The 10246-nt window shown below is 37.4% G+C and overlaps 1 protein-coding gene across 1 annotated transcript; it reads left to right on the forward strand.

Annotated features, from left to right (window-relative positions):
- The first annotated feature begins 6210 nt into the window (after positions 1–6210).
- On the forward strand, positions 6211–7143 carry LOC101546373 (olfactory receptor 2A12-like). The gene has a single exon (XM_004608202.2). The coding sequence runs from the start codon at positions 6211–6213 to the stop codon at positions 7141–7143; it is 933 nt and encodes a 310-aa protein (XP_004608259.2).
- The last annotated feature ends 3103 nt before the right edge of the window (positions 7144–10246 follow it).

Consider the following 10246-nt stretch of genomic DNA (forward strand, 5'->3'; position numbering starts at 1 on the left):
CTGTGACTTATCCACCAAAGCTGGTTCTCATCTAGGTGACTGAGCTCCACAACCTTTTTCTGTGAGGTGAGAAGGAAACTAAGCATGCAGCAAAATACTGAAAGCATCATTTATCCACCATGCAATATTCTACAAACCAGTAAGCCATGAGGTTCACAGGAATCATCCGGTTCTTCAAGACGGAAAATTCGCCCTTCTGAATGTTCACCCTTCTGAAAGTTTAAGACCCCCTGCTTGAATTCAGTCAGTTTAGAAGAAACATAATATTCGTGCTGACAGGACTCAGTCCTCTATTCCCAGTACCCTCTCTAGTCACACAGGGCACAACACATCAAGCTGAGAGGTGCATCTGATCTACCTCACTTCCCACTGCCCCCGACCCCCATCTAATCTGTCTTTTATAAGTGATGAAGACAAAGTCAGAGATAGTGAAGCAGAGATGTTTTTTTTGAAATCTCTTTTATTTCCTCAGAGGAGGACCTCTGAAGGTGACCATCTGTCCCAACTGGTCTTAAAAATGTCCTCTGGTTAGAGGGGTGAGGGATTTTGGAGTCTTTTCTTTTGCTTCTTGGGAGGCAGATCTTGCGCAGTGATGGGGAGAAATCCAAAAGCTCCATGAGAAAATTTGCCACTGTGACTTTCTCTTTGATCCGTGAAGGTGGGAGAAGAACCAGTCTGGTATATTTCAGGAGCTGGCATTGTAGAGGACCCTCCTTGAGCAGTTATCATCCTCAGGAAACCCTCCGCCAGATCCTTGAATGGGATTATGTAGCTACACCTGTTACTTACCGAAGCTTAGGGGACAGTCTAGCAGGTAGAAATTTGTGAAAGGATGCTTTAAAAAAATACAGTAAGGCATTATATTTTTTGCAAACATTTACTCATCTAAAACAAAATATAAGTGAGTACTTAACTGTTTTTTACTTTTAAGAAGCATAGTTTTGTAATGTGTCATCCAAAGACAAACTGTGCTGTTCTTGAATATTAAAATCAGGGCCAGGGCGATCACTCGATGGTTCATATGCTTTGTGTAAACGCTTTTGTGCAGCCATTCCAGCTCAATGCTGAGCCGTACCAGGAATAAGCCACAGCAGCTTGGCTGCAGAGCGGAAATAAGCCCTCCGCATCTCTGAGTGTGGCCCAGATGCAAATGAACGAAAGAAATCTCTATAATATAAAATGAAAACCTAAGAGTATCTTGGGTGTGTAATATTGCAATAAGAAACTATTTTTTCTAGGTTTCGTATCTATTTAAGAAATATTTATTTGCTAAGTCCACTAATTTGCATTCTCAAATGCTTTTGTGTTTCACATTTAGATCTAAAGCATACCTAAACAAGATTTTGCCTATTTCTTATCCAGTACTACACTGCCTTTATGATATGTGCTGATAGTCAAAAGAGCAATTATCATTCGTTATTCCTTCTTTAAATTTCCATGTTATCCTAGATTTTTTGCATTTTTATCTAAAATTTAGAACTATTAATTTTCACACTTATAAAACCTATTAGAAGCCTGTCTTGAATCTCAATGAAACATTTATTTGTACATATTTGGGCCTTTGCTAATTTTCAATCTATAAACACACATTCTTCATTATGTACTACTGACCTTGAATCCAGAATTAAAAAAAATTACTTAGCAAAAATGTTTATACATTCAGTCATTAATTATATTAATTAGAATAATATGTAGATTTTATTACATAGGCAAATTGGTTTTATATAAAATGACATTTCATATTTTTTAAAAAATTCTTTTGCCCTTTTATTATGTTTTGGCTTGTTGTTGACTAGTTGTTGCATCCATATCAAATAGAAATGCTGTCGGTGTCTTCTTCCCTAATTTGAAAAATGCTTTTAATATTTTTCACTAATTATAATGCTTCTGCAGGTTTTATAGGTGATACTCTTTCTGAGGTCAAAGATTTCCTTTCTGTTTGAAATTTGCTAAATATTTTGGAGGAAACAGATATAAATTTTATCTTCTTGTGGGTTTTTCTTTCTCAAGTTTTATACAGTATTTCTTAATATGCCTATGAATATTTTACTTGTGTATATGAGGAGAGAAAGAGAGACAGAGAGACTGTGTATATGTACTCAGAGAAGGAGTGTGAGAAACAATATTTATTTCTGTTTATGTAGTTCAGGTACAATTGATGTTAGGAATTTGTAACTTGATTTTCTGCTTTTCATCTTAATAACTTATTTACAAATAGTGTGGTAATATATTAGTCATTACTTCTGCTATTTCCATGTTTTCTCTTTATCAAGATGTTTACTCATTATTTCTCCTTTTGTTCCCTTCTGTATGCTGCTAAATTAAAAATGTGTTTAGAATTTTTGAAACTAGAGACTATACCTATTTTTATTATTGTTTTCACATTAGTTGTTAACATTGAAGTTTAGTAAATTACTAAAAGTGAAGTCACTCAGGATTTAAATCCTCATGAAATTTTGCAATATTTATTCAATTCCTTACACCATTGACTTATTTTAAGAAATTTAATTTTTCCTCTTTAATATACCCAAATAATTTTGATTACTCAAAGGTTTTTAAATTTTACTAAAATTTTTTCAAATTATTCAATGTTTTTATCTATGATATATCTGATTAACTTTTATTTGTACTGAGGTATTAATTTAATAGTACATTAATGCCATGTAAGTATTATTGGCATGTTTCACTTTACTAACTCAATAAATTTCTTAAATATATAAAATTTTATTGGTACATTAAATATATATATAGCATAGTAGTTTATTGTATTTAGATTCTTCCTTTTTAACAAGAACACATGTTCAAAGATTCATTATCTATAATATTTTAATTTTTATATGTGCTAACTTTTAATAGTTCCTCTAAATCCTGGAAAATACAAATTTTAAAACAGTTTAATAAGGATAATAAAATGATAACTTGAAGTGTATAAAATAAAAAAAAGGAACTCTGATGAAAAACCTCTCTCTGATCCCCCCCAAAGTAGTAACAAATCAACTTAAAAATCTTGGAACTGGTCAGACTGGAGAGCTAGTAAAAAGGTTAAGGTGCTCTTCTTCTTACACAGGTGGACCTGGGTTCAGTCCCTGGCACCAGTATAGTGGCATGGCCAGAAATAATCCCCGTGGCAGAGCCAGGAATAAGCCCTGGACAGCACCAGGTGTAGCCAGTCCCCTACACATCCTGCCCCACCCCAATCTTGGAAAGGGAAAATATCCCTATTTTTAGAAATAGTCATATGGGAGGAATTTTACCCCGATATCAGTGTAGATATGATGAAAAGAGTAAAAGGAAAAGATTTAAAAGCATAATATGATGGTATATAATAGTATGACTAAAATATTATTGGCTGTAACTCCTACAAGAGCTAGACACAGTGAAATGCAAAGAATAAAGACACTTGTTAGGAATTTACCTTGACTGAGAATTTAATTTTATATATTCTATTCTGCTGTCAGAATTTAAGTAAAGATCCATGCATTATTAAATTATTGAAAACTCCTTCATTTTAGGTACCTTTATTGCTTATCAAAATTAAGCAAAAATGAATCTTCATCCAAATTTAACAATTTATATGTAATTACTTCAAGTCTTTTTTTTTTGTAAAATCTTTAATTTGGGGGGTGTGAAATATCTCTAATTTTTTTGGTGAAATCTCTTTGTATCTTTTCTAGCTCATCATTTGTTTTCTCTAGAAAGTATCATACATTCTTCCTCTTGATCAATTTCAAATATCTAGCCTGAACTTTCCAAGAAGTATCCTTGTATCTCTATTGACAGTAGCTGGGTTCTTTAGGTATATAAATATGCAACTTCCCTCTTTAACATTAGGTCCAGAAGTTAGCTTCTTGGTTGATCTTTGAAAAGTGAGTAGCTCTACTTTTTTATTGCAAATACTTGTAGTTGATCTCTTTTCTCTGTTATGTGTCTGCTATAGGAAACCCAATGCGATTCCAGGCTGTCAGCCCTCTTCCGTGGCCCAGTGTTTGACTCAATCTAAGAGAGAATTCAAGAGCTAGTTGATTCCCAAGCATCACTGAGTTTATTCCTAGAAGTTCCCGGCACGGCTGGACCCCAGCTGCATGACAGGGCCCTCACATTGAACCACTTGACAGGTTGACTGTAGCTGGAAGTTAGCCAAGGGACCCTTGAGAACTACTTGGGAACATACTCAGTTCTGTCAGAGAGCCAATGGACAGGCAATCCAGTAAAGGAACAAATACACACTCAAAAAGTTGGAGTGTGGATGTACTCAAAGAAAGCAAGCATCTACTTAAATAAAACTTTAGAGTATCTTGATTAAGAATGGGATAAATTAATGAGAGGCAACAGTTCCTCAGAATCTAGGCAATATCCAAATTCAGCCATAATTAGTCAATTTCTGTGGTTGTCATGAAAATTGGGAGCCCTAAGGAAAAGAGACTTTATGTGTACCGGTTGAAACACATTAACATTAATTGTATGCATTGCTCATTAGGGACGTTTCTGATCAAAGAGACATTCTTTGCTGATCGGTTATCATGTTTAGAAGGGCCTGCTTGTTCAACAAGGTCAGGATCAAAGGGGGGAAAAATAATAATCTCACAGTTATATCAAAAGACAGTATGGAAAATTGTCCCTTAAAAAATGAAAAAATAGTAGGTAGTTGTTAAGCCTTGCAGTCTTTCACAGTGGAGTATTTCTTTTTTGAAAAAAAATTTTTTTAATTCAATTTTTTTCACAGTTACAAAGTTGTTGAGGATTGGGTTTCAGTCATACAGTGTTCCAACACCTGTTCCTTCACCAGTGTACCTTTCCCATCACCAATGTCCCCATATTCTGGGGAGGGAGACTGGGAAACTGGGGAGTATTTCTCTGAAAGTAAGGATCTCCTAATTTCCGCATGGCTCCGGCTATTATTCTACTTCTTTTCTATAGCTACTGTATTTATTTTTCTTCAATTGTGGAGCACTTTGGTGAGTGTTCTGTCCTTTAAAAAAATAGACACATTAAAAATCCTAACCATGCTTATAATCTTTGGAATATTGTTCTTGAAGGCACCTTATGTAATTTTGTTACCACATTGATAAGGAAAACTACTGGCCAGTGTTAAATAAAATTACATTATTCAAGAACCTGCTTTCCTTAAGCATAAACCAGTTTCCTAGAACCAATTGATGAAATTAAGTGAGGACTTAATATATAGGCTTAGCATACAGGAGTGGTTTCAAGATTCCAAATATTTACTTCATTTTCCTCTTTAGCAGAACTATTTCTTTCTTCAAGATGCATATTTAGGTACATATTTTGAGCGGAAGAGTAATTTTTAAAAATTTAATTTGTTCTTCCTAGCTTTTTTTTTCCTGGTCTTGTGCTCTTGAATTTTCATTGTTCTTTACCTGACTGTAGGGATTCCTCAGATACAGACAATTCCTATAATAGTGCGAGGTACTGGTGATTCAATAATAACCGCAGGAAACATATATTTCAGTACAAAGGCCACCTAGCCAGTGGTCTGGTCACTATCCCTTACCCCCATTTATTATCCCAGTACACAGTATATAAAGAGGTCATATTTCAAGCATTCTCCTTCTACGATTTACCTTTAATTCATGAGTTGAATCTCAGGAGTGTCTCTCTGCTTCTGTTTGTTTATTAAGTTTCTGATATATCTCAGATATATGATAATTATTGATCTTTTTATTTGTTTTGTTTGGGCCATACCAGGCTGTGCTTAGGGCTTATTCCTGATTCTATGACTCACTGGTGAAAATGAAACCAGGTCCGCATGTTCAAGGCAAAGGATTTATCCAGTCCATAAAATTCTAAGTATCACTCATTTTATTTTCTTAGAGAAAGCAGTTTTATAGAAATGTTAGAAATAATCTGTTTTCTTGTTATTTTTCAGCTGATTACTGCTTACAATAAATTTTAAGAAAGCCATCTTCTATTCATCAAAAAGAATCCAATTTGTATGTGAAAACTTTTAATTTTTAACATTGGTCAATATAGAAAGTTTTACAGTATATTTGAAAGTCAAATTTGCAGATTGTTAATCTTAATTTTTACTTAGAAAGATCCATGGATTGCGAATTTGTGGTTTCTGCCTTTGACCTATATTAATCCTCACTCTGTGACCATATATTTTCATTTCCTTCCCACATCATCAGCTATAATCTCTCCACATCCACATTTTATGAATTTGAAAAAAAATTCACAGATCGATAAAAAATGAAAAGCAATCAAACACACATCACAGAATTCATCCTGGTGGGATTCCACATTAAAGCAGGGTTTGAAATCTTGGTATTTGGGTTGTTCGTATTTTTCTACAGTCTCACTCTGATAGGAAATGGGGTGATCCTGGGACTCATCGTCCTGGACTCCAGATTGCACAGCCCCATGTACTTCTTTCTCTCAAACTTGGCCACTATCGATATGCTATTTTCCTCCACCATTATCCCCAATATGATAGCGAATATCCTGAAGCAAGATAAAAGCATGCCCTTTGGTCCGTGCTTGTTTCAGACTTACACGTACCTGGCCTTTGCCATCGCGGAGTGCATGAATTTGGTGGTGATGTCCTACGACCGCTACGCAGCCATCTGCCACCCGCTCCATTACACCGTCATCATGAACTGGAGGGTGTGCACGGCCCTGGAGCTCAGCTGCTGGATATTCGGCTTCTTCTTAGCCCTTGTCCACGTGACGCTTCTCCTGCGGGTGCCCTTCTGTGGGCCCCAGATAATCAACCACTTTTTCTGTCAAATCGTGTCGATATTGAAATTGGCTTGCGGTGACATTCGGGTCAACAAAATTGTCATCTTGGTGGGGTCGCTGCTGTGTCTAGTGGGACCCCTCTTCCTGGTGCTGCTGTCCTACACCTGCATCCTCATGGCCATCCTCAAGATCCAGTCCCGAGAGGGTCGCAAAAAGGCCTTCTCCACCTGCTCCTCCCACCTCTGCGTGGTCGTGCTCTTCTTTAGCGACCTCATCGTCCTGTACATGACCCCCAAAACCAAGCATACTGAGACTCAGACGAAGATCCTGTCGTTGTTTTACTGCCTTTTCAACCCTATGCTGAACCCTCTGATCTACAGCTTGAGGAACAAGGAGGTCAAGGGCGCCCTGAGGCGAGTGCTCAGCAGGAAGCGAGCCGTGTGAAGCAGCCAAGGCTTGGTGGCACCTTCCCTCGTGATCCACACTTCTGGAGTGACCATCGGAGTCCTTGAATGGGGCAAGTGAAGTCCTTCATCCCTTCCAGCGTCTTATGAAGTATGTTCTGGCACTAGAGACATTGAGAGCCAACCAGAGCTAAGCCTGAGAAAGCTAATCAGGCTCTGATCCAATTCATGAACATAGATGCCCATGTCCTCAAGAAAATATCCTTATAAGGTTCCTTAAATATTACATTATGTCACAGTAGTTTTGGTAGCCGAATGCAAGAATTATTTAATATTTTCAAAATTAAACAGGGGCCATAGTGACAGTAGCTCAGGTAGGGTATTTGTCTGTGCTTGGCCAACTGAGCTCAATTTCCAGCATCCCATAGCGTCCCCGGAGCATCGCCGATTATAATTCCTAAGTACAGAGCCAGGAGTAAGCCCTGAGGATCATCAGGTGAGACCCTGAAACAAAGAAATAAAATAAATGATTTGTCACAATAAAATATTTAAAAATGCACAGTCATGGAGTAAATATGTCACAGTAATTCCAGCCGGGGCTGGAGTGATAGCACAGCAGGTAGGGCATTTCCTTTGCATGCAGCCGACCCGGGTTTGATTCCCAGCATCCCATATGGTCCCCTGAGCACTATAGGAGTAATTCCTGAGTACAGAGCCAGGAGTAACCCTTGAGCATTGCCGGGTGTGACCCAAAAAGCAAAAAAAAAAAAAAAAAAAAAAAACATGATGCCAAGAGGATTATAAATGCGTTCTTGTGTACCCACTCCTTGACCATGGCTATTGAAAGTGTAGATCTAGAGGCCTCTAAACCCCTGCTGTTCTAATCCTTCAAGAGGACCCAAATGGTCCCCGGCACCAAAGACCTCAAGAACGGGTGCATTTCCTGGGTCCCCACATGGTTGCCGATGGTTTGCCTAGCAATGCAAACCATATTTTTGCATGTGGTTTGTCCACATGGTTGCTGTATGTTTTGCCTAGCAATGCAGTAAATGGCTTGCAGTGGTCCTGAACATTCCTTCAGTGGCTCAAAAAGAAACCACATATAAGATGAAGTGGTATATGGTCAGCTCAAACTTGCTTCATTTTAAACATCTTACTAGAGATTCTGATAATAAAATACAAAGAAAAAAGAAATATACACAATCTGTAAATAAAGTGTGACTCTATGCAAATAATATGGTAAAGTAGGATACATGAAACATTTGATAATTATTAAAATTATAATTTTAACAATGTAGTTTGATGTGCAATTAATACAAATGTAATCATTGATATACTGCAAGCTATTTACAAATAATCATACTAGAATCTGTCGCATTCTCATATGTAAGTAATGAATCAGAGGATGAAAAAATGAAGAAATAAAATCCCATTTATAAAATCCCATCTATAATTTATTCCTTTGTCCTAAATTAGCTGTCCATAGTTCAAAGGGTTTATCACTTAGTTCTGAATTCTAACCCATTGGTCAGACAGTCTACCTTGATTCTGGTACCATGATTGATTACTATAACTTTATTGTATAATTTCAAGTCAGATAATGCAATACAGTCCAATTTTTTATTTCTTAGTATAGCTTTGACTAGTAAAGGTGTTTTGTTAATAAATTTCATTAGTAACCATACAAAGCTCTTAGAGAATGTCATCAGAATTATAATGGTCACGGCATCGAATTTATGCAATATTTAGAAGCATGAGGCACTTACAAAAAAATTGAAGAGGATTTAGAGAATGGAAAACAATCCTTCTTCATAGATTGGAGGAAACAACATTTTCCACCACCAATGGTCCCTGCATCCCTCCCACCACCCCATCCTGTTCCCCTACCCCGACCCCATCCTGCCTCTATGGCAGGGCATTCCCTTTTGCTCTCTCTCTCTCCTTTTGGGTGTTGTGGTTTGCAGTAGAGGTATTAATTTGCCATCATGTTTGGTCTATAGTCTACTTTCAGCCCGTCTCTCCCATCCTGAGCGGGCCCTCCTAGCACACTTTTCTTGGTGGCCCCTTATCTATCTCAGTTGCCTTTTCCCCCAGCACGCGAGGCCGGCTTCTAAATTGTGGAGTAATCTTCCTGGTACTTATCTCTGCTGTTCTTGGGTGTTAGTCTCCCACTCTGTTACTTTACATTCCACAAATGAGTGCAATCTTTCTATGTCTGTCCTTCTCTTTCTGACTCATTTCACTTAACATGACACTTTCCATGTTGCACCACCTATATGCAAATTTCATGACTTCATATTTTCTAATAGCTGCATAGTATTCCACTGTGTAGATGTACCAAAGTTTCTTTAACTAGTCATCTGTTCTCGGGCACTCAGGTTTTTTCCAGATTTTGTATATTGTAAACAGTGCTGCAATGAACATGTAGGTGCAAATGTCATTTCTACTATACTTTTTTGCATCTCTGGGATATATTCCCAGAGTGGTATTGCTGGGTCAAATGGGAGCTCAATGTCTAATTTTTTGAGAAGCGTCCCTACTATTTTCCAAAAGGGCTGAGCCATGAGGCATTCCCACCAGCAGTCTGTGCATGGCTGACTTCTATCTTCAGTGCCTCGTGGTCTGCAAAGTTGATACAATTTCTATCTTCCTGATTCTGTTGAGGTATATTTTGTGACCCAGCACATGGTCTATTTTGGAAAATGTTCTGTGTGCACTGGGAAAAAAATGTGTATTCTTTCTTTTGGGAATGCAAATACCTGTATAGACCTATTAGCCCTCTCTCTTCTATCTCTTCCTTCAAAGCCAGTGTTTCCTGGCTGAGTTTTAATCTTGTAGATCTACCTAGAGGGCAGTGCTGAAGTCTCCAACTACTATTGTGTTGTTAGTGATGTCCTTGTGAAAATCTGTTAGCAGTTGTTTTAAGTATTTAGCTGGTCTCTCATTATATGTACAGATTTATTGCATCACCACCAAAGTGCCCACAACTTTTAACCACTGTTTTTTTTTTATTTTAACTATGATAGTTGAGGTTATTTGCTTACAATAGTGTTGTTCTTGAGAAGTCAAGAGGGAGGGGATTCAGACAGAGATGGATCACTGTCCTTTTCTAAAGACAAGCTAGGAATCCACAGTAGCAGATT

Source organism: Sorex araneus, chromosome 1 (assembly GCF_027595985.1).
Source record: "Sorex araneus isolate mSorAra2 chromosome 1, mSorAra2.pri, whole genome shotgun sequence".
NCBI classification, from domain to species: domain Eukaryota; kingdom Metazoa; phylum Chordata; class Mammalia; order Eulipotyphla; family Soricidae; genus Sorex; species Sorex araneus.

What these genes read in the sequence shown, in the direction of transcription:
- LOC101546373 (XM_004608202.2), top strand. Translation starts at nt 6,211, where the DNA reads ATGAAAAGCAATCAAACACACATCACAGAATTCATCCTGGTGGGATTC.